Source organism: Micropterus salmoides, unplaced genomic scaffold (genome assembly GCF_014851395.1).
Source record: "Micropterus salmoides isolate LMB-PRFRI ecotype aquatic unplaced genomic scaffold, ASM1485139v1 Ms_hic_scaffold_15, whole genome shotgun sequence".
Lineage (NCBI taxonomy): Eukaryota > Metazoa > Chordata > Actinopteri > Centrarchiformes > Centrarchidae > Micropterus > Micropterus salmoides.
The window spans coordinates 17,437,842-17,463,239 of NW_024040596.1; the positions used below are offsets into that span (position 1 = coordinate 17,437,842).

General features: G+C 38.8%; 1 protein-coding gene across 1 annotated transcript; it reads left to right on the plus strand.

Annotated features, from left to right (window-relative positions):
- The first annotated feature begins 100 nt into the window (after positions 1–100).
- Positions 101–24,233, plus strand: LOC119903476 (cholecystokinin receptor). The gene is made up of 5 exons (XM_038719697.1): positions 101–569; positions 11,679–11,930; positions 18,259–18,520; positions 20,977–21,104; positions 23,181–24,233. The coding sequence occupies exons 1-5, from the start codon at positions 407–409 to the stop codon at positions 23,714–23,716; spliced, it is 1,341 nt and encodes a 446-aa protein (XP_038575625.1). The 5' UTR covers positions 101–406; the 3' UTR covers positions 23,717–24,233.
- The last annotated feature ends 1,165 nt before the right edge of the window (positions 24,234–25,398 follow it).

Below are 25,398 nucleotides of genomic sequence, written 5' to 3' on the forward strand. Positions count from 1 at the left end.
ATGTCCACCTCTCTCTCTCTCTCTCTCTCTCTCTCTCTCTCTCTCTCACACACACACACACACACACACACACACCCTATATGACATTAGTCTTCCACTTCACTCTGATCTCTCGCTCTCTCCATGCGGTTGACAACGCGCAGCAGTGCGCCGAGCTCCTCCTCTCCTGGTGCGCACCGATCCTTGATTAACGCGTGTAATGCCAAGTCAGACACATCTACAGTAAAGGCGGAAAAATTTACGAAAGTGATGTTTTTTTCGTTTGAGAGGTTGGAAAGGGATAACTTTCTTGTCTCAGGTGTGTACAAGCAGAGTCCAGTTATTTTACCACTTTAGGGACAAAGACGAAAATTGACACATGGTCTGAAACGAACGTTTTTGTGACCTTACATGCAACACTAAAAACATGGATCTCTATGCGCAAAATGAGACATCTACGTCCCTGGAGTGCGTCGGAGCGCAGACTGATGCGCTACAGACCGGAGCCAGTAACGGGAGCTTGGAGACATCAAACATCACCTGCGGCAACGTTTCCACACTCCTCATACCTCAGCGTGTGAAGGAAAGAGGTGAGCAGACACGCAGATAACTCAACATGTATCACCTGGAGGTTAATTAACAGGTGCAACTATGACCTCATTTTGTGTCTTTCACAAATTAATTAATTAATTAATTGTGAAGCACTTTGTGACGTCTGCTATGGAAAGGTGCTACGGATGTGTAACTATTCCTGCAGGTGATCATAATTGAGACAAAACTAAATTATTGTAGCTTTCTTTTGAAAAACCCCTCAGTTTAGTGTTGGGTTGTTGCGTAATGAAGGTTTACTGAGATATGTTAGGCTGACAGGCAGATTATCTCTGAGTTGAAAGGAGTGTTTAGATAATTGCAGCCAAAATAAAAAATTGGCTTGTTGGTTCACAATTAAACATTCTACTTTTTTCTACATTCTAACATTGTAGTTAATAAAAACTATTGGTCTACTGTAGCTTTATGAGGTCCATAAACTTACTAAAACAGCAACAGTAAATACATTTGACACATTTGCAATCAGTGTTCATGCAGAGCAGAATAGGCCTTAGTAGCTTAATTCACTGATATCTTGATGTGCCAGGCTGTCTTTTCAAAGTAAAGCTGTGTTATGTTCCATTTTGCTGTAAGGAGAAAGCAATGTAAATATACTGAAACAGGGATGAGAGAGAGAGACAGACAGAGAGAGTCACAGTCAGGAATCAAATCCTGGCCACACAGGGGATTTATTCATAAAAAATATGATGCTGCATGGCATGCTCTGTTTCTATTTTCCAAGCATTTCCGAGCACTAAAATTAAAAGCGTATGACGATCTTTCTGCGTGTTGTACGTTGTACATATTGTAAAACCCTCTGAGGCAAACTTGTGATTGTGGGCTATATTAATAAAGCGAACACAAGCTTATGAACAAGAAAGAACATTAACGTGCGTCACCGCTCTTGCATTTTCCTCTCAGTCCCATCTCCACCTGCTATTTTATCAATCAACTCTTACTATTTTCATCCATCTCCATCCCTTAATGGCTGTTTGTCAGTGTTTCCATGTGTTGATGAGTTGTGCGTGTGTGTGGGGGGGCTACATGTGTGTAAAAGACATTGTAGAGATTGAGCACTTTCATTATGCTGCTGAGTGTTGACAGCTCAACATCATAAGAAAAATATATTAGCCTTTTAACTGTTGATTCACGCTGTATTATGTTCTGAATGATTTCACTGTCCCTCATTCCAACGATAACCTCACATTACACCTGCCAGTGATGAATAATTTCGAGCACCCAGTCATGTGTACTGAGCTAAATCAGTACCTTGTAAATTACAGATCCACTGAGGACATGTCTGGCAAGATATGTACGGATCAAGACCTCTGTGTCTTGTGTCTGGTGAGAACTGCCGCAGCAGAGGTCAGTTGGGAGCTTAATCCTTTTTAATACTTAACTATTAAGTTATTTCCACCCACAGACTGGTTCACTCATAGATTATCACTTCTTTTTCAGTTTGCCTTTTTTACGGCTTCATTTGTCTCTATTTAGCATTCCTGCTGTATCTTCTAACAGGGCCACACACCCACATTCATAAGTGGAAAGAATTAGGATGTCTGACCGTTTACAGCTGCTGTCACCATCATTATTCACTCTGTCACTCCGGAATTTGATTACTTCTTCACCACGGTCACTCACTCTCTGTCACTCTGTCCATAATGTTTAGTGTTTATGGAGCAGACTGAGTTGTGTCACTGTCAGATTCCCACTCGGTCACGCTGCATTTTTTCCACAGACCAGGGAAGTCAAAGCAAGTCACATGGATCACACACTCAGACATATAGTCTGCAGGTTTTCATTCTCACCAAAGGGATTTCACAAATTAATTATTTCTTTCTGGATGACATCTTTTGTAATCAGTAAAATCAGCTGGGGGTCATGCTCAGACTTGCTGAAACCAACAAGTCCACCAAACAACAAAATATGTCGCTTGAGTGTTTTCTGATCTAACATCTCTCTCGGCAGGATGATATAATTTCTTTGCGCCCTTCAAAACTGTTACAAATCAGCAGTGACATCACAACAAGGTGGTTACGGTTTGGTTGAGTTTAGGCACAAAAACGACTTGGTTCGGTTTAGGCAGAGATCATGGTTTGGGTTAAAGTACTCCTACAAGGTTACAATAACTTTGTTGTCATGGTTACAATATCAATCATGTGTTTAAGGTTATGGAATGTGGTCATGCTTAAAAATAAATAACATTTGTAGGAAATTAATTGCACTCGTCCTCGTTAAAGTTTGACAAAACCCAGTTGTTGACTTTGTCGCTCTTTAATAACGTCATCTGACTTCCGCCTTTACTCACAGTGAATTAGAGTAGCTAATAATTACCACGGCCGATGGAGGGCTTTGCTACTTTTGAGAGTGCTTGCGGAAACAACTGATGCTGTTTTAATTGGGAGGACAGATGCAGAAACGCATTTCATAAAATCTTCTGTGGTTCTGGAGGAGTTTTGTGTTGGAGTAAATAACCTTGAAGATTTTACGAGGCTTAGGGTCTGAGACTCCAATTTGTTAAAGAAAGTGGTGACGTGGCGTTTGAGCGTAAAAAACATTCTTTTTTTAATATCTCTGGAGCACGTCCGCCATTTCAACGGAAGTGCAGCACTGAATGGCAGGATATCACCTAACTAGACCAGTGGAATGGATGGATATCTCTGTGAAACATTTCAGTGTTTAAATATGTCATTGCTTTGTGGGATTTACACCATTCATACTGGCATTGTCCCCTGACACACAAACCAAACAGGAGCAAACACATCTTTAAGCGAGGAAAAAAGTTGCCCACCACTGAGATGAAACACTTCGTTCAACCACAAACACCTTTCTGAATGTTTTTACATTGCAACTCAGGTATTATTTTTGATTTTGAACAGAAGCCTGCAGAAGGGCTTCATGGGACATGGTTGCACTGCTGTAGAATTAATATTAAGGTAACACTTTGTAAAACGGTATATAAAATTGTAGGTTGTTACTAAGGAACGAGTGAGGAACCAATCAATTGCTAATAAGAAGTGAGTATCTCCAAACAGAGGACTATAGTAGATAATGATCAACTGACTGGGAGATAATGAATCATCAGCTAATGATCACTTGATAAATATCTTTTAATTGAAATACTGGCCACTTTCTTCATTAGTCATTCCTGATTAACTCTGAACCAGCTGCTGAACGGAAAGATATTAATGACACATTACTTAATCATTAGTTACTCTTTCCTCAAGTAAAATGATACATCCCTTATTACATCATGATTATGACAAGTACCTACACAGTTTTTACTGATGAATTTCATGAATTTTATCTGTCATGATTACTGCAAAAGACACAGGTGAATTACTTTATATTTATACAGTGACAATAAAGTGTCAAATATACTGGCTGATTGTAGTGCAATTCATCAAACAGTGGGAGGTCATCTTTTGTTAATGACGACAACAAAGGAAGGGTTATCAGTCACTGCCAGGAATAAATACACTAGTTCAATGCCTGAACACAAAGCGGTTTATTCCTCACAAAAGGCATTTAGACTAAATAAATAAATAAATAATATCCTCCTGTGCTTTTCATTTCCCTCTTCTCTCCCGCCACTTCTCCTGTTTTGAGTGTATTTCTCTATCTCCCTCACTCACACTCTCTCATCCCACTGCCTGTTGAGAGCTGAGGTGTTTAATACATGCCTGCACTGTGTGCCAAGCAACCAACATGTTGTTTTGTGGTCCGACCGCTGTGACCAGGGGGCTCTGCAGCGGCTTGTGTTGTTGTCTGTCAACAGAAAGTGGATTCATTCGGTGCCTCCATCAACTGTTCTGGGTTGCAGTTGGCTTAGTGACAAAGCTTAGATGACATTTACAATGCTGGATTAGCCACTAGCTGTGACATTTACCAATAACCCGGTCTTACAGGAGCAGAGCTGGCTTTTCCCTGATAGGTGCAGTGATACATGGGCGAACTGGGATAGAAAGACACACATGCTGCATATGTATTAGACAGAGGTGGAGAGTAATTCATAGTCAGTATCTGATATACTGAATGAGAAAAACAGATGAAACCTTAAATATTCATGGCTGGAATACGAACCTCATTATTAATTCATCCACTATTTCACTATATCTCATAATGACTTTTTCACTTGACTTATTTAGCAGTTAGTTAGCAGTGAATCTTTTCACCTGCTTTTCACATCTGACCCTTAAATTGCTGGTAACAACGTTCCTATTGATGTCACACAAAAGGTGGAAAAGTTTTTATGAAAATTGCTTTTGCACAATTGAACTAAACTGTGTAAAATGTTTGAGTGCACAAGCGTGTCCGTATAGCAGATATGTATGTATGTGCTGTATGTACAGGTAATGAACTCTAATAAGATATAAACTGGAGCAGTATATGCAGACCTGTCAAGATTTTTTCAGATACACTAACTGCAAGTAGAAAACCTCTGGAAGCTGCAACAAAGTAATTTCCCCGCAACCTGCACACCTATTCACAGTGCCTCTAGTCGCTGAGTCTAAAAAGAGAGCAGACTGTGTGACAGAGCAAATGGTCAGACATGACTTATGAGCACTGCACACACACACATCTCCAGTGCTACAGGCTTCTTTTCTGTCATTTAGTTCTTTAAACTGAAAACAGTGCTCCAAATAATTGGCGGAGCAGAGTACATAGCAAACATCGCCAAAATTTGTAGCAGTATAGTAGCTTCAATGTTTCATATATTGCATCTAGTATTTTACTGTAACAGAACAATTTAAGCCCACATTAAGCCTTTAGTTTCATTGTGGTGAGGTTTAGAGGTTTGGGCTGGCAGAAACAGCACCAATGGGGTAATTAGACTGAAATGGTGTGGCAGAAATAAAAAAAAGAGATGTAAGAGTTGGCCCTGCACCAGCAGTTCAGCTACTGATATCATGAACGTAATCACAGTTTAAAAACTTTATGTGTAAATGTTTAGTTCAACACTAAAATCCATCAGCCTCCAGACAAACAAATCAGATTTACCAACAGCTCCCAGACAGAAACAAAAGGGAAATCATTTGCTCCATTATCCCATATGCTGTCAAATATTGACAAATGTGACTAATTCTTTGAGCATAGAAAGAAACAACAAGCCTACATTTGGAATTATTGATAATGTCTAATATATTTCTGTTTCATGAAAAGGGCAGGAAACACATTCTATTTGACTTTATTTTGATTATATGTAAATAGGAGAACAACAAAAAATGACGTGTGTACAGGTGAAAAGTATACCTTACAGGCTGCTGGTTCAGTCTGCTGAGGCAAGCAATAGCCTTACCTAAATGGAAACGCTATCAAAAAGTGCTAAATCATTATAATTTATAATCAATAGCCTATGTTTAGCCATAAACCAAAGTATGGGGCACACTTAAATAGTGGTGTGATTATGGTGATATCTGCCAAGTCAGAGAATCACCAAATTGTTACAATTAATTTTAAGGAGGACATGAATGTGTGCTCTACATGTCATTTTAATCTATCAATTAGTTGTTGAGATAATTTAGTCTGGACCAAAGTGGTAGACCGACAGACCGAGATTACTTCAAATATTACTTGATATTTTGCTTTTAGTATTTCATATTTATTAGGGTTTTGTGACTTTACACTGAGCTCATTTAGCTACTTAAATATTTTCAAATATTCTTATGGCAGGCGCTCTATGGATAGTAACCATGGCAACAGCTTCTGTGCGCTATACAGTGGTAGCCTATTTAACTTAATTTAAACTTATAGGTTTGACATTTAGCTGACACTTTTATCCAAAGCAACTTACAATTGCTTTATATGTATGTCAGAGGTCGCACGCCTCAGGAGAAACTAGGGGTTAAGTGTCTTGCTCAGGGACACATTGGTGGATGTGTTGCAGTGGGGAATTGAACTCTCACACCAAAGGCATATATATTATCCACTGCTCCATCACCACCCCCCATATCCACGAGCGTGACCGCATAACGGGAACGTGCCCACTGGTGCTCCACCTGTCAGAAAGCCTGTGCCTCCATTCACCTTTCCAAATCCAAGCATTTGTAGCTGCACACAGAGTTGATTATATACCTGCACTATATACTGCAGTACATAAGGAAATGGATAAATACAAACTCAGATATCAGTGGTGGAAAAATAATTCAGATTACTTAGGTAAAGGTAGCAGTACCACAGTGTAGAAATATTCTGTTACAAATAAAAGTCATGCATTCAAATTTTGAGTTAAGTAAAAATACAAAAGTATTAGCTTCAAAATATGCTTAAAGTAACAAATGTAAAAGTACTCATTGAGCAGAATGGCCCACTTCAGAAAAATGGATTGTATTTATTGAATTGGATTATAATTAATGGTGGTAATAATATGAAATCATCCCTTTGCAGCTGGTAAAGGTGTGTACTTATTCTGTACATGATGTACTTGACGAAAGCATCTGATAAATACCCAAAATGTAAATGTAATATAATGTAAAGGTGGGGCTAATTTTAACTACTTTATGTACTGCTGGGTCAGTTGTGACTTTTCCCCCAGGGGTCCATGAATTTTTATCATAACCTATAATAATTCATCATATTGCATTGATTATATGTTGTAGGCTATTATTAATCTGAATTTGCCAAGTAACTAGAAACTAAAGATGCCAAAATGTAAATGAGTAAAAGCAGCAGCAGTAGAAGCAGTGGCTGACTCAGGCTGTCTGAGAGGCAGGGGTAAAAAAATAAGGCCAGGACACCAGCGCACAGACAGTTGTGATGCATTTATGGGGCAATTTTAAGTGGCTCCCATTGGTTCCCTGCATCAAATTTTCTTGCGCATTGGGCCACCCTATAGGACACTTTATCAGGTTTTATCTACCATAGGGGCATCCAAGAGAGCAGTTTTCCAGCATTTTTTGGGGGGTCGGGGATACATTTAAAACAACTTACAGATAGATGATGAAGACCATCATGCTTTTTAAATGCAGACCTCTGTGTCTGTTCTTTCTAGAAAAGAAATCATTCTCTGCTATATTCTAAGAACAGTCATTTCAGGATTTAAACAGTCTTGTTGAACACTGTAGTTTCATGCATTCATTCATGCATTAGTAATCACTCAACGGTGGCTGTAGAGCTGAAAGCTACAGTGTAAGAGGTGTCTGCTTTATATATCAGAAATCAGTGGGGCAGTACAGGTAGAGCATTGGTGAGCAAGGTAATTCGTATGAATGCTGTGCATACGTGAGCAGGAGCAGCTATTGGAAGTGATGGCCTGAAGGAACAGGTAAATGTGCAGAGGGAGTTATCAGTGTTTCCAGCACCGCCTGCGAGCACAGGGAAAGCTAATTGGCTTCAATTAGGTAATGTAACATATTTCATTAGGCAAGACAGAGCGAGAGAGAGACAGTAAAGAAGGAGAGAGTGTTGGTTCCCTTCTCCTACCAATCATCTGTCTGCACATTATCATTAAGCTCATGCAGATGTATGTGCACCCACATGAACACACAAGCACAAATTTAAACGCTTTTAGTTGCTGTTATTTGCACACCTGTTTTGGTGAGGAAACCCTGATGTTCTGTCAGCAGAACAGTACCAAAAAATCAGACTGACAAGAGCATTAGATCAATTAAGTGACACTCCATGATCCTACTTTCATATGAACTATGTATCTACCCATGTGGATTTGGAGAAGCCCAATCCTGTCTTTGATGTTCCTCTTTTAACTTTATGCCAGCTCTTGTGCAACAGTTTTTAGATTTTTGAGCTCGACCTGAACTTAACGCTTTTTTTTCATAAACAGACAGAGCTCTGAATATGTGCCCCAACCAGTTGTGTACAATTCATGTATGTACATCCCAAGTGAATTACTGTAAATCAATATGAATCAAGTTCAAGATTACTTTAAAGAGATGTGACACAGGCTCAAGGAAATACAGTTATTATGTTTTGTGTTTTTGATTCAATATATGATGTGGTGAGTCAGTGAGGTGTGATAGTGATAGAGTTCCACAAAGTTCTGTTCTTGGACCAGTTCTATTCACCTTGTGCTTCCTTTAGGCAATATTATTAGGAAAAACTCCATAAAAGTGAATTGTTGTGCAGATGATTAAACACACATTTAGTTACACTTATAGCATGCCTTAAGGACATAAAAACCTGGATGACCTACAGTTTTCTGAAGGTAAACCCAGACAAAACAACAAAATATTGTGGTACTTTCAGAAAACTAGTCCATCCATTTGTTATTTCTGGATTATTGCAATTCCTTATTATCAGGCTGCCCGAATAAGTCCCTTAAGACTCTCCAGTTGATCCAGAATTCTGTTAAATCTATAATAGATAATCCTTCTCCTCACCTACAAAGCCCCTACTGGTCAGGCACCATCATATCTTAAGGAGCTCATGGTACTTTACTACGCCACCAGAACACTGAGCTCCCAGAGTGCAGGGTTACTTGTGGTTCCTAGAGTCTCCAAAAGTAGAATGGGAGCCAGAGCCATCGCCTATCAAGATCCTGTCCTGTGGATCCACGTTCCATGTTTGGGTTTGGGCGGCAGACATTATTGCCACATTTAAGAGTAGGCTTAACACTTTCCTCTTTAATAAAGCTTATACTACGGGCTTGCTCTGGTGAGCTCTGAACCATCAATTAGCTATGCTGCTACATGCCTAGACTGCCGGGAGACTTCCCATCATAGAGTGACCTCCTCTCTTTTGTGTTTTCTCCTCTCTCTCTTCTCTCCTTTTGTTGCTTTCTGCAGGTATTTCTGTAGACCTGTATGGTCTAGATCTATGGTTGCAAGCCACCAACTGCTCCCATGTTCCTGCTTGACACCCGCTGCTACAATTTTTCAGGCATTCTGACATGATGAAAAATTTCATTAGATATGAGTCACGTGGCTGTGTGGCTATAGCTTTGCTGCCCTGTTGCTGGAAAAAAACCCAGAGAAATAAAGCAAAGAATGCAATAAGACTCCTGAATTGGAAAAGGGTAAAGATCAGGGAGAGATGCCTGAAAGATGAGGATATCCTGTGAAAATAGCCTCATTGAAATGGGAGTGCAGTGAGCGAAAAGAAAAGACAAGAAGGAAGACAGATGGTTTCTATATTGTACAGATTGTAAAGCCACCAAATTTGGGATTTGTGATCAAGGCTATATAAATAAAACTGACTTGACTTGACAAAGATAGCAATACATTTGCTTGGTGTTTTACTAGTAACAGACCCTCTTTAAATATGTTTGCAGATTTTAGTACTCTGTAATTTACCAGTGCCTTCAAGGAGCTGTTGGTGGTGCATTTACAGGGGATTAAGGCTGGAGTGTGTTTGGTTGCAGATGTCTCCACAACTGTGTTAATGAAGTTTTCGGTTTACAGTATGTGTGTGATGTGATTTGTGTCCTGCAGATACGGCGCACAGGTGCCTCTAATCCCCAGGATTCAGATGCAGTGGGTAACCCATTAAAAAGTGCTGTGTCTAAGCAGGGGGTGAGGTGAAGATAACAGAGAAAGCTGATAACATGGACTTTACAGGATATGATCCAGTGAAGCTGCTAATGACTGCAATGACAACTTTGGGGTACAGGCTTGAATTTGGAGGGCTCAACTTGTGGATGGTGGAAAATATTAATGCTGGGACCCAAATTTAATACACAGCAGAGGAACTGGTACAAATGGCCCTGGAGGACTGAAAACTAGCCCTAATTATTTGTAATTGCCTGTGGTGAGCTGCCTTTGTATGAGCTAAACGCAGTGGTGGAAGAAGTACTCTAATTGTTTACTTAAGTAAAAGTAGTAGCAGCACCACTCTGTAAAAATAGGCTGTTATAAGTAATGTACAGAAACAGTACAAGTATTAAAGGCAAAATGTACTTAATGTATTAAAGTAAAAGTATTTGTTGGACAGAATTGTCCCTTTGAAAAAGTTATATTACTATATATATTGTACTATTACAATATTATTACCGATGATTTAATATGTAAGCAGCATTTTAATGTTACAGATGGTGAAGGTGGTTCACATTTTAATTACTTTGGATATTTTAATTCTAAATATATAAAGTAACTAGTTACTCCAGCTGTCAGATGGGAGGCTAAAAAGATTCTCATATGGTATCTGCAAAGTGCATGGACTTAAATTTATGTAGGTATTTGAATAGCCTGCTCCTGTTTTTTTTTCAGTCTGTGTGTCCTATCCAGATGTTCTCCAAATAGGGAAGAGATTTGTTGGTCTTTTGGATGCAGCTGTCACAGGAAATACAGACCAGCTGTTGCCATAGACCTGCTTAACTCCCCTCAAACTTTTTCTTAGGTGGTCTTGAGTTGTGCTTTATTGGATTATCTAAATGTTGTTTCTGTTTTGGTTTTTCACGCTTGTTTTCAACTGATATGGGACCGATTGAATAAAGAAAGACTAACTGATTACATCTTACGTTAGATGAGCTATAATGTAATTGCCAGATTGGCCTTTCCCCACCTCCAATTGGGCTACTTTTCATAAATCATGAATTAATCATTGATTCATGTCTTCATGCAGAAAATGATGTCAAGATGTCAACTTACAATAGCATTAGGAACTGCAGTTCAAAGCCTTCCCTTTCTACATTATGTGGCTTATTTACCTGCAGTCAGTTGATGGTCATTGCCACCTCTTGGACTAGCAAAATTTTTTGCCGTCTTTATTGTGGGTGTAATGTGCAGTCTTTCACAAGCAGCTGATGTAATTGGCATTTTATGAGCATAACATCAGATTTTATGGCATGGTTAGCTTTGCATTTTCAGGAAAAGCACTATTGTACAGCAGCAACAACACTACATTGCCGTTGTTGATTTAGCTGTAGTGCTGTTGGCAGTGCAGTCAAACACCCTGTGGAGACAACAGATTGGATAAATGTTTGTTATTAAGACTATTCATCAAGTATTACACGTCTGTGTTCAACCTGTGGATTAAACACACAAAGGAGCAGCTATGAGAAATAACTATACACAGCACAACTGGCTCTAGGCTTTTAGGACCAATAAAGACAGCGTAATGGTATTTATCTTTATGTAAAACAGAGTTGATGAATTGGTTTGGTAGGGCAAACATGTTCATGCTGTAACATATCCTCTACTCCTCTTTTTCTGTACCAGATGGGGACCACACGCTGCGGATCCTCCTCTACTCACTCATCTTCTTCCTGAGTGTGTTTGGCAACCTGCTGATCATTGTGGTGCTGACAGTCAATAAGCGCATGCGTACCGTGACCAACACCTTCCTCCTGTCGCTCGCTGTCAGTGACCTGATGATGGCTGTCTTCTGCATGCCCTTCACCCTGATTCCCAGCATCCTCAAGGACTTCATCTTTGGAGCCGCCATGTGCAAGATAGTGTCCTACCTCATGGGTGAGAGAACGGGGAGTGGTGAGGGAAAAGGGTGGTTGCTAGAGACGGTGATGAAGGAATAGTGATGAGAAGGCAAGAAAAGGTGATACACTTTGGAGGTGAAAAATAGTGGCTAGAAGAAAGATTAAGACTTATATCCTATACAATATATTTTCCACCAAGTCCTTGTCCCCTTTATCACTCATGCCTGTACTGCAATAGACACTTTAAATGTTTACAATATTGTAAGCAGCAAATTAAGGTATCTGATACATGGACACTATTTTTTTTTGTTCCATTATTAAACATTTTCAGGGCAATATATAGAGCATACATTACACACTGAAGATTTGGACATCTTATTAAATTGGCAGAGGGTCTAGTGCCCCACCAGAGAGGGAGTGATTTTAGAAACAGCTCTTGACTCAATCAGGCAAGAAGAATGATTCTTGTTGATTAGTCAAATACTTTACTCAGAGCATCAATTACATCAATCAATAACCAACCATAAATAACTACTTGTTCTCACATAGGGTTTGTTTTACCTTCTTTCATATTAATGGGCATCTGTCTTTTAAATTTGAAGAATTGAAGTGAATAAAGTTTTGAGTATCTTCAACCAAGTCCAGTTGCCCTGGATCTTCCTTGGAAAGTCACATTAAAGACATGGTATTATGCTCATTTTCAGGTTCAAAATCTTAATTAGGGGTTGTACCAGAACAGGTTTACATGGTTTAATTTTCAAAAAATCACCATATTTTTCTCTTACTGCACATTGCTGCAGCTCTTCTTTTCACCCTATGTGTTGTACGCTCCGCTCTTGAGCTACAGAGTGATGCATCTTACTTGTACAAAATCTTAGTTGGGAGTTACACATGCGCAGTTCCCAGCTAAGGACTACTAGCCAATCAGAAGCAGAGAAGGGCGGGTCGTAAGAAACAAGGTAATGTAATCCAAATCAAAGCCGCTTCAGACTGCGACCGTAACCTAGCAGATGGTATAAGTTACTCACAAGTCTAAACCACTACAAAAATCACCATATTTCAACTCAATTTTACATAAAAATTGGCCAAACAATTTGAACGTTTGCTCAGTAGCTTTCACATCAGGTGTAACGTTAGAATTATCGCTGTAACTTTAGCTGTGTTAGCCAACGTTTACAACAACTCCGCACTTGAACATAATCTTATAATTATAAAAAACATAATAATTAAATATAATTCACAACCAATAAAGCATACTTACAGATTGTGATTGTGAATTTCCAGGCCCAAACACCGTCAGAGTTGCATCGTCTTTTAGGACTAAACCCAGAGATAGTACGTAGCTTGTCGTCATAGCGATGCCACACACAACTGCCGCAACGTAATGTTCAATGCGACACACACACCAGCGATCCACACAGCTCTCTCTTTTTTAAGTTAAAACGTTTCAACATTACTCAGAATGTAAAGACAGATAAGCGGTATGAAAACCTTCCAGTTGTGTTTTCCTCTGCCGTTGTTGCTGCACGAAAACTGTAAAATATAAAACTTTCTGTTGCTGGCCTCTGTCTGGTACACACAATGATGATGAAGTGAATAGTTAATATTCTCTCTGACCAATCAGCAGTCTGTCGTGCTTTCACGTTACATTTTAGTATCCCTCAGCTCGCTTGGAACCTCGATGGAGCTGAGGTGATACGAAAAAAAGTATCTGGAAGCAGGTACAGGTACATTTCTACAATGTAAAACCAAACAAAGGCGTGTTGAGCCAAGTCGAGCTGTTACTGTGCAGTGGAAAAGGGGCTTAACTAAAATCAAAGGGCCTCCGCTCAGACTAGCTTGGTTTGAGGGCGTGCCTGACCCCGCTAGCCGCTTGGCAAGCTTTATAACGCGTTTTCATTGTGACGTCACAGTGAAGGAAGGGAAACAGCTGGACTACAAAGGAGCTGTTTTCAGGCAGTTCAGAGCAGTGCTTTCTGTGGGAGATAGGAACTCCCTTTGGGCTGGACTTTGGGCTTTTTCACTTTGAAAACCTATTACATGCACAAAAAAGAGATATAACTCAATAAAGGAGAGGGGAAAAGCCAAAAAGCATAATACCACCTCTTTAAAAATTTTGTAATATCACTTAGAGCTCTGTTTAAAAAAACAAACTAAATCAGGTAAAATTTGATTCCTAAAACACAATGTTAGCTTTAATTAAAGTGTTAAATGATATTCTTACATTTATTCATACTAGCATAAATCATATCACAGGGCATTTCAGTATGTAAATGAAAATTATTTTTGTTGAAGGTCATGCAGTGATTCAAAGTTAATTTTGACCCAATTTTGTAATATAAAACACAGCCTTAAAAAAGGCTTCATATATTTATAATAGTTAATACAATTCCAAAAGGGCAACAGTGTATTTTAGAGGGACCAGCACTATCCATCTCTTTTATTGGTGTCACTGGGTTAAAGTTACCAATTGGAGCCTGAAGAAAATAAATATAACTGTTTCATTTTTATTTTTATATGATAGGATTTAGTGATTCATGTGGTAAGGTGCTGGAATTAAATCTCTTTTTTGATAGAGCACGGCTATGTTATATAAGTATATTCAGCAAAATGTAAGGGATAATCTTTTTCTTGCAACTTTTGCTTCATAGCAGAAGCTTCTTCAGTGGAATTTGCCATGAAAAGGCATTTGTATCTGATCAAACTGAATGTTAGGCAGCTCAGCCGTACTTCAATGCTTTGGGGCGAATGCTTGCAGACAGGAGGTCAGTTGCCTTTTGATGGAGGTTAGAAATATATCTACCGATGGGAATTTCAGTCAAGATATGCAAAAACGTGTTTGGAATAATTTTCAAAGTAAAATGTAAGTTCAGGATTTATGCCACGATTCAAAAAGACCTGCTTAAATCGATGAAATAGGAAGAAAATCCCAATATTTATGTTGCTATTAGATAAAAAATTTCATCAATTGTATTGCTCTTGGCATGGTAGGTACTTGGCAAATCCTTCAGATTTAATCAGGCTTTTATGTATCAACAATATAGTGAAGGATGACACTCACCCTTTGTTTAATGGGTTTAGAGTATTCAAAGTTTGTTCATTTACTATCCAGAAAAATAGGCTAATGCCTTTCTCATAGAACTACGGAGACCCATTATATCTAGACATTTGCTTCCAATTAGGACTTCCATATCTCTTAACTATTACTCAGTATCTCATAATAATGAGAATCCAGCATTACTTCTTGAACAAAACATTTTCAATATTCATATCCATATGTCATAATATAGTAATCACAGACACAAAAGATGCCAGGAAGCAAACTTCTGTCAGCAAACTGATAAGTGATTAGCCTACTCAGCTTGAAAAAAAGCATTGTGTCAATAAACAATCATTTCCATGCTTTTGTTCTTAGCAGCACCTCATTTTACTTTGTCTTTGCTATTGTGGGGACAAGAGTCACACAACAGAGGAATCTCAGAAACTGCATTCATGTCCTCTACTGACGTTTTTGCATGACTGGTAAAGACAAAGCTTCCTGGTACACCAAGACATATTTGTCACAGTTATTTGTGAATTACAATGGCACTTACAATGGCAACGCTCAAACTGGCAGTAAATGTTTCTTTCATCAATCTTCAAAACGAAAAATTATTTTGGCTCCTCCCTTTATCTTACATTTCAACATGGACATTTCAACCTGATTATTAGGCTAATCCCATATTGCCTTGAGAAGTGATTGATTGGCAACCAGTGGGACTTTGCAGCCCATTATTTTAGGACGTTAACAAGTTCTCTGACCTCCTGTGCAATGCTTACAAAAGATACAGATTGCCCGTATCACACACAGACCATTTTCATTATTTTCCCCATTTGGGGGAGCTTAATTGGAGTGCATTCTCAATAGGATGTGTTTGTACCTCTAATATTCACTTTAAGTGAGTATGGTAATTCTCCAATTCATCAAGGGGATATTTATGACTCTGGGAAATGTGTTGTCTTCCTTGGTGCTATGACTCATTTTCAGTATCTTCAGTTTCTGTCAACGAACAACTTAAGTCTCTGGCTTTTCCTGCTAGTACTAGTTTTTGTGCCTTCTAAGGCAGTCAGTTTTTCTAAAGATTAAATTTTTACCTTCAAGAGGTCTTCTTTCAGACCCTTTATTTAAGGGAATAGTTTGACATTTGGGAAATACACTTATTCACTTACTTGTCTCAAATGAGAAGATTGATACTACCCTCATGGCATTTGCCTTGAGGTGCTAGGCTGAGAGATACTGAATGAAGTTCAGATAAATGTACTCATAAATGTACTATACGTATTGTCACACTTGGCAGATGTCGTAAAACACAGTGTTTTGTCTGTAGATTTTACAACCTTCTGTCTAGAGAGTCTCTTTCTGCCTCTGTCTTTCGCTGACAACATCAGCCGGGAAGCCAAAGGCTGAATTCCATGGGAGGCAGAGAAACGACAAGATTTTAGACTGCATTTTGTCTAATATAAGACAATATAAAGTCAATATAAATTTAAATGGTAAAATGGTCTGTACTTGTATAGTGCCTTTCAAATCTTTGGGACCACTCAAAGCACTTTCTACTACATCACAGTCACCCCTTTCACACACTGATGGAGAGAGCCTAAGTGCCTTCACATCAGAAACTGAAATACACATTCACAATTTGGGGTATTTGTGTATCTTGCCCAAGGGTACGTCAACATGCAGGCAGTGATGAAACTATGACCTTCTGATAAGTAGAAGACTGCTCTACCCCCTGAGGTGCAGCCACCACATTGAACTATTTCTTTAAGTAAAAGTATAGTACTATAACGTAAGTCCTGCATTCAAAATGTTACTTTAGCATTAGCAAGGTGTACTTAAAGTGTCGTGTCAAAAGTAAAAGTTTCTTTTATGCAGAATGATCCCTTATAGAGTTTCTTATTCAAATATGTATTATTATTACTTTTATTCAAATATATATTATTATTGCTAGATCATTGATGCATTAACATACAGTATATATCAGCATTTTAATTTTATAGTAAATACTTTAACTACATTACATACTGTTCTGATAAATCTACAACAATGCATCATAAGTTGAAGATGTGTAGATATAAAATATACAAAGTAACCATAGCTGTCAGAAAATCATTAGTGGAGACTTTTGCAGCACACAAGAAAAATAAAGAAAGGGAGTTAGGGGAGGAAACATTTCATTAAGCTGTAGAATAATAAAGTAATAGATTAAAAAATAAACTCAGATCCCTGGAAGTAATAGAGGTAATGGAATATGTTCATTCTCTCCTGCACTTGGAAATGAAATGTTACACTCATCTATGAGGAGGAATAAAAGTAAATATGAACTGTAGAGTGCATAAAGATGGAGAGAAAAAAAATCACCAACGTTAGTGACAGAGAGCATAACAACACAATGATTGTGATTATGTGAAAGTTAGAAACAAATAAAATGAACGAGAATAGGAACATTGAGCTGACCCTGAAAGAAAAAACATCTTAGAAAAGAACATGGCCTATGATTGAAGGAGAGCCATCATGTTGATGCACTGAGGAAAAAAATGGAGAACCGCAGGGGAGAGACTGGCTGATTATTCTTTGCTTTACTGGGATCTGATCTAAAGATGTCCTCATAGGCACAAACAACATAGTCTGGGTCCTGACTCTCTCTCTTTCTCTCTCTCTCTCTCTCTCAGACACACACACACACACACACAGAGTCAGGTTCAACTTCAGAGGACTTCAATTAATTTCCTGTAGACTTACCCTAACCCTTACTCTAACCACCACTTGCCTAAAACCCTAACTCTCACCTTAACCTAAACCTAGTCTTTAATATAATGATTTATGTTACAGGGACTTTTTGCGTTTTTGTCCTCAAAAGAAAGGCGACCCCCCACAATATGTCTGTGTCAACAGATTGATGTCCCCACAACATGATTAATACACGCTCACTCACACACACACACACACACACATACTATTTGTATTCTCGTTGAAGAAATGGATAAAAGAGGTAAAGAGTAATTTCCCGTCTTGGCCTGTCAGGAGGCAGATCACATCAGTGGGCCAGGCCAACATGACTTCTTCTACCAGGACTCAGATAACCATCCCCGCCTCACACTATATTCATTTGTAAGCACATCTCTGCAGAGCGCCACATTTTTTTCTCAGTTATGATTGCAGATATTACATGCACATCAACAAACACGCTTTTATTACAGGTCCAGACTCTATTATGAGCACGGAGCAGTAATAACTTTTCATTCATCATAGAAAGGATATCTGAGAACAGACAGTAGCATGTATGTTTGTTTATTTCTAAATAATGTGTTTTGTCTTCCTACAGGCATATCAGTGAGCATATCCACATTTAGCCTGGTTGCCATAGCAATTGAGCGCTACAGCGCCATCTGTAACCCCTTGAAGTCACGGGTGTGGCAGACACGTTCACATGCCTATCGAGTTATTGCTGCTACATGGGTGCTGGCCTTCGTCATCATGATCCCCTATCCAATCATCAGTCACTTAGAGTCTTTTGAGCGTCCTGACAACACCACTGCTCACCAGTGTCGCCACAAGTGGCCCCTCGCAAAGGCAGAGCAGACCTGGTGAGTGTTTGGGTGTGTCCTTCAAGCAAGGAGTTACATGACTATGTTTATGTGCAACATGAGGAAAAACAATGTGGGTATGTATCAAACTTTAAACTTTAGATTAACTGCGGTGTGTGTGTGTGTGTGTGCTTTTAACAGGGCACACTACACTGAAACATCTCAATTACTTCCATGTTTAGACAAAGGGCCTGCGTGTGTTTTTGTTTTGGTCTTAGGATGGAACAGACTTTGGGGTAATTTCAGTCAGCTGTGTGTTTATCTGTGTGTATATGTGCACAGTTTAATATTTTATTGTTTGTATATTTTAATACTTTTGTGTTTGATTCTGTGTCTTCATCTGACATGGGTGTATAAATCTGTGCATGGGTCATTATCTTACTCACTTATCATGTGGATGAAAGACTTATTTGTCTGCTACATGATGAAAGAACTATATATACATATATTTTTTAAATTATTTTTTCTTTATTACAATGTGTTGTCCTGCAGACACTGAAGCTGCTTAAAAGGCTGGAACCTTGCATGGCATGGGTGTGTGAATGGACGAATAAGAGGCAAAATTTTAAAAGCACTTTGTCCATTAAGGTGGAAAAACACTACATACAGTTGCAGGAAAAAGTATGTGAACCCTTTGGAATTACCTGGATTTCTGCATAAATTGGTCATAAAATGTGTTCTGATCTTCATCTAAGTCACACCAATAGACAAATACAGTCTGCTAAACTAATACCACACAAACATTAACATGTTTTTATGTTTTTATTGAACACACCATGTAAACATTTATAATCTTGGGTGGAAAAAGTTTGTGAACCCATAGGCTAATGACTTCTCCAAAAGCTAATTAGAGTCAGAGTCCAATCAATGAGATGAGATTGTAGGTGTTGCTTAGAGCTGCCCTGCCCTTTAAAAAACAAACACCAATTTTAATTTTGCTATTCCCATGAAGCACTGCCTGATGTGAACCATGCCTCGAACAAAACAGCTCTCAGAAGACCTAAGATTAGGAATTGTTGACTTGCACAAAGCAAGAAAGGGTAAGAAAGGTATCCGAAAAGCCACGGTAAGACAAATTGTCTATGAATGGAGAAAGTTCAGAACTGTTGCTACTCTCCCTAGGAGTGGCCATCCTGCAAAGATGAGCACAGCGCGGAATGCTCAATGAGATTAAGAAGGATCAAAATTGAGCTGTTTGGAAAGAACATACAACCCCATGGAGGAAAAAAGACACAGCACACCAACATCAAAACCTCAATGAGGTTAAGAAGGATCCTAGAGTGTCAGCTGAAGACTTACAGAAATCTTTCGAACATGCTAAAATCTCTGTGGACAACTCTACAATACATCAAACACTAAACAAGAATAGATTTCATGGAAGTTTGCAAAAGAGCACCTGGATGTTCCACAGCACTACTGGCAAAATATTCTGTGGACAGATGAAACCAAAGTCAAGCTGTTTGGAACAAACATACAACCCTATGTATGGAGGAAAAAAGACACAGCACACCAACATCAAAAACTCATCCCAACTGTGAATTATGGTGGGGGGGCACTCATGGTTTGAGGAAAGAACATGGACTATGAATGAAGGAGACCGATCATGTCAATGCACTGTGGAAAAAATGGAAAAAGGGTCCATAATTCCTCCTTTGGTTGAGGTTATTCCTGCCGAAGGAGGATCAACCAGTTATTAAATTCAATGGTTTAGTACACTTTTTCCACCCTGCTCTGTGAATGTTTACATAGTGTGTTCAATAAAAACATGACAATATATAATTGTTTATGTGGTATTAGTTTAAGCAGACTGTATTTATCTATTGTTGTGACTGTGTGATGACCAATTTATGCAGAAATCAAGGTAATTACAAAGGGTTCACATGTTTTTTCCTGCTTCCTCCTTTTACCATTTACTATGCAGTAGTAGAGAAAGAGAGAGAGAGAATATAAGGGTCCGGGTCCAGGTTAGAACCAGGGACACTGTGGTTCACGGTTAACTCCTAAGCCACAGGGGTGCTCCATTAAAAAATATTTTATCCTATTTATTTTGTTTGAAAATTAAAAAAGTCAAATCAGTATACATTAAACTGAAGATGCAGAGTTTTTATTTTTATTCACATTGCAACTGGGCAAGGACATACTGTATGGATGCCATTTTTGTTTTGGATCAGAAAGGAATTGCAACTTGGGAATGGGTTTGAAAATCTTTCTTCCTTGAGGATTCCTCAGAATAGCAGTACATTTTGCTGAACGGCATTGTGAGTTTTTCAAAGATCATCAGGTATTTAGTTTTCTGCAAAAAACAAAACAATACTTAGCTCTGTGACTTGAATGTACAGGTAACGTTAATACATTAATATGTGAGAGGTACAAACTGGGGCTATGTGAGAGCCGTGCCTGCCTGCACCATTATGCTGCAAGATTTTTAACTTTTGTTTTGTCTGTGTGTCTTTCAGGTACATTCTGCTTCTACTTGTGCTGTTTGCAATCCCGGGGTTGGTGATGATTGTGGCCTATGGACTGATCTCCAGGGAACTTTATAGAGGTATCCGGTTTGAGATGGGCCACAAAAAAGACTCCACTGGTGAGGTCATGTATACTACATATGAAAAACATAAAGAAAATAGCATGGTAAAGCTATAATTAATGCAAGGTTTCAAATTTTCCCCAGTATGTTTAGGTTTTTTAAATAAAAAGCTCGCCATATGTTGTGCACCTGAAAATGGGGCCAGTAAAACAGGCAAAAAATATGAAATGAAAAATTGTAAAAGCAATACATATGATACGAAACCTTACAAATTGTGTCAAAAGCACAATTTAAAGTATTACATGTCATTCAATTTTAGACAACTAAAAACACGGGATGACCTTTAAACTGAAGAATGGTTTCAACTCTCCAAAGTTATTTTCCTACTACTACCTAGTACTTTTCTAAAGAAACAGGAGTCAAACCAACAATGGAACTAGCCTTTTAAATAAACAAAAATAAATAAAAATAAATAAATAAACTCTGGTTCCTATCATTACAGTAATGCAGTTACCTTAACATACACCAGAATAAAAATGGCACTGGTCACAAATCTCTGATTTAAAAGAATTCTATTGATGTCAGAATACTTTCAAAAGGGAAAACATCCTCGACTGTGCCTTTTTTTGCATTGACCTTTTCTGACCAGTTCATTACATTATTGGCTTGTTATTTCAATAATGTGGAAACAATGTGAATATATGTATATATATGAGTCTAATCATGGAGCAATCCACATTTTACTTCAATGATGTTTTGAATGCAATGTCATTTGAGTCAAATTGTCTGTTAATAAATGTCAACACACTATTCAGCACCTATCAACCAGACTCTAAGGTTAGCATTTACATTTTTCCCCCCACATGAGTTATGCGAATGATAAAGAATTTCATTAGCACTACAATCACTGTAATGTGTGCCGGCTAAGTGAAACATAACCTTCTGTGGGCATACGAGAGTGTGTCTGGAGTGATAGCAGCATGGAGTGTTTGCTGGTGCTCCATTAGAGGACGGAATTGGCTGGCAGCTGCAGGCCTGGACATCCCCATCTGTTTGGTCTCAGAGAGAAAGAGCATGAGAAACAAATAGCATGGGGTAAAAAACAAACAAGCAGGAAATTAGGGAAAAATGTGTTTGATTTAATAATCCAGGAGCGGTTTGGCAAATATATTCTCTCCACACTACCCGTTCCTGTTTGTATTTACTTGCCTTAGACCTCTTACTGTACTCAGTGTACTTTGTCCTTTGTAGAAGGAAAGTTGGACTATTACATTTTATCAATAAATTGAAATATCCCCTGATGGATGATTACTGTGTACTTCTTTCCATTGAGGTTAGCTGAACTTTGAGGTGCTATGATTTATTCGAAACAAACCAAACAGGTGCATGTGTTCTCACAGAGCTGTAGTGCTTTGACTTATTTGTTCATTTAAGATTAATTGGCTGCAGGACAACACATGATTTGCGGAAATATATTTTAACCCATTCGCAGAAATATAAGGTATGTGTTCTACTACAACATTTGGTTCAGATCCAATTCCAACTTTTTATTATTAAAGCGGCTAATGTATTGTCATGTAGGGGAGAGCCTTGTGTCAGGATGTATGAGATGTGTGTGCAAACAATAAGCATTTTGTTGAACTATTCTCTTAATTACATGTGTGTTAAAACACCAGACAGTTTTAATGGTAAGTTACTAATGTTAACTGTGTGAATTCTAATAAAGGAAAAAATATCAGAACGTGATCTGAAAGTGAGATGGATTTTGGTCTAAATGAGCAATCCGATGGACGCTAGTACCGACACTCAAAACAAAACTTGATATTGATAGTATTTATACTGTAGCTATCTATTGAGTATGGGGAGAATATCTGGCCCTGAACAACAAAGTAAGGTAAACGTGTCACAAAATAGAAACATTACTTTCATATGAGGGGTGTTTTAAATACAACTCTTAAGTATGATAAGTAATTATGCAACTCTATCTTGCAATTGTGACAAAAGAATTTCCCTTCGGGGATCAATAAAGTATTTCTGATTCTGATTCTGATTCTGTATACAACTCTTAAGTACTTTGTTACATATAATTTATACTTTTATACTCTTCTCTTTTTACTCTGCTCTCCCACACAGATGTGAAAAATGGTCTGACCTCAACTGTGTCAAGTGGCAGTGATGATGGAGATGGCTGCTATGTTAATGTGCAGCGGCCACAGTCGGTGGAGATGTCCACCATGGCTGCATCCGGCAGGGCAATCAAGGCAGAAAGACCACGCAGCAACACATCTGAGGCCAAGCTGGAGGCCAAGAAGCGAGTTATCCGTATGCTGGTGGTCATTGTTGTCCTGTTCTTTCTCTGCTGGATGCCACTGTACTGTGCCAACACGTGGCGGGCTTTCGATGACACCACTGCCAAACACGCCCTCTCGGGGGCACCCATTGCTTTTATCCATTTGCTGTGCTACACCTCTGCTTGCGTCAACCCAATTATTTATTGCTTTATGAACACACGTTTCCGCAAAGCTCTGCTTGCCACGTTCTCGTGCTGTGCTGCACCTTGCCATCGGCGTCACCGTGGGCTACGGGACAACGAGGAGGATGTTATGGCAACTGGTGCATCCATGTCCAAGTTTAGTTACACTACAGTCAGCACCATGGGAACCTGCTGAGGCAGAAGGTTGCAGGCACAATCCAGAAGAGACAGTTAATACAGCACCCCATATCCTTTATCTTTAGGCCAACTCTGTGCTCATAGGGACAGGAGATTGGAGTAGAAAAGCAGGCCATATAGTGTAGCAGTAGAGAAGCTTCACCCATGACCGGGAGTAAAATTATGTAGGAATAATTTAATGACACAGAATCTTACAGTGTAAATATACAGTTATCTCTTGTCACAGTGGACCAAGGCAAATAGTTTGCTTAGATGTTTACAGTGGGACATGTGTGTGTTTGTGTGTAGTGCAGAGGATGTGAGTGGTGGTAGGCTGTATAATATGTGAGGGAGGCAGTTTGATAACTTAGTAGTCATTATGTAGCTACTGTATAAAAATAGGAAGGCCATCTGATATGTCATTTTTTAACCGTGTTTTATATTTTTCAGTTGTTAATGTGTGTCTATGTTAATGATGGTAATGCAGTTGCCTTGTGGATTAAGTGCCTGGTTCTAAATACTACATTATATTTTTCTGAATGTGTATTTGCCTCATTCATCACGGGAAACCACAACCACAGGCAAATTGTGACCTGAAGGGTCTGGAAGTGGAGTTTAAAGACTCAAAAGATCTTCTAAACAAAACGTATAAATGAGTGGGTTGTCAGTTCTACATGGCGCGGCAGCTTACAGAAAACACTTAAGTGGTATAAACAGCTCAGAAGGGCAGTGGTGAAGCCTTGTTTTATGGTTGTATACTGCAATGCTTGGCATCTTTGTGTTTTTGAAATTTTTGGAGGCAGATTTTTCTGTGTATGCTAAAATGTTAGTTTGTATTGTGCCCTTGCAGATGAACACATAGCAAAGAGACTTGACACTTGGAATGGTGGTTCTTTCTCATATTAGGGCCTCTACTTTGAGGGCAGTACAAAATTGGCTGATAAGTATCCAGGACTTTTGGAGAACATCTGGGTAGGACGTGGTTAACCTTTGTCATGCTAAGATGGCTGTATAATAGTCTCAGATTGGTAATTGAGTGACAGAAAGATGACCGTGATTGTTAGTCACAAGTATACAGTGCTTACTGACGACAAAACAAATGATTTGAATATACCCAGCTAAATATTTTACTCATAATGACATCAAACATGAGGTTAGGCTAAAACAATGTATGACATTATGTTAATTCTGTTGTACAGTAGCTTGTACGGACAGTAAATGTTAATATATGTGTATATATTTGTCACCATGCAACAGTATGGAAGAAGGTTTTATGAAAAGTAAGTTCATGGCAGCCTTACAGTCAGTTTTAAAAGAGGCAACAAGAGGATCAAGTAACTGCAGTATATAAAAAAGTTCAGTTATTGTTCAGTGACTTGCAGTCCCTGTTGAGCTCACCTGCAGGCTTCAAAATGGCAGCCAGGTTTCGAAGGTCTCTGTTTGCCAGGCCTTGTCTAGCATGCCTGACTCTGGCTCCCCTGCTCACCTCGCACTAATTGTGTTACAAGCTCAACCCTGCCAGGCTGAATGGAAAATCATATTTCACCAAGTGCACCAAAGCACAGTGCTGTCCATCTCACAACTAAAAGCCTTCGTGAACATATTTTGGAAGATTCTAGATCGGCCTGCAGCTTTATTGGCTTATTGTGTGCACTGTTCCCTTTTGTTTAAATATGAATAATAGTGATGGGTTACTGTGGG

Excerpts from the sequence above, each read along its gene's own strand:
- LOC119903476 (XM_038719697.1), top strand. The coding sequence starts at position 407 with ATGGATCTCTATGCGCAAAATGAGACATCTACGTCCCTGGAGTGCGTC. Across the intron at positions 11,931-18,258 it reads GATAGTGTCCTACCTCATGG|GCATATCAGTGAGCATATCC; the intron begins GTGAGAGAACGG and ends GTCTTCCTACAG. Across the intron at positions 18,521-20,976 it reads GCAAAGGCAGAGCAGACCTG|GTACATTCTGCTTCTACTTG; the intron begins GTGAGTGTTTGG and ends TGTGTCTTTCAG.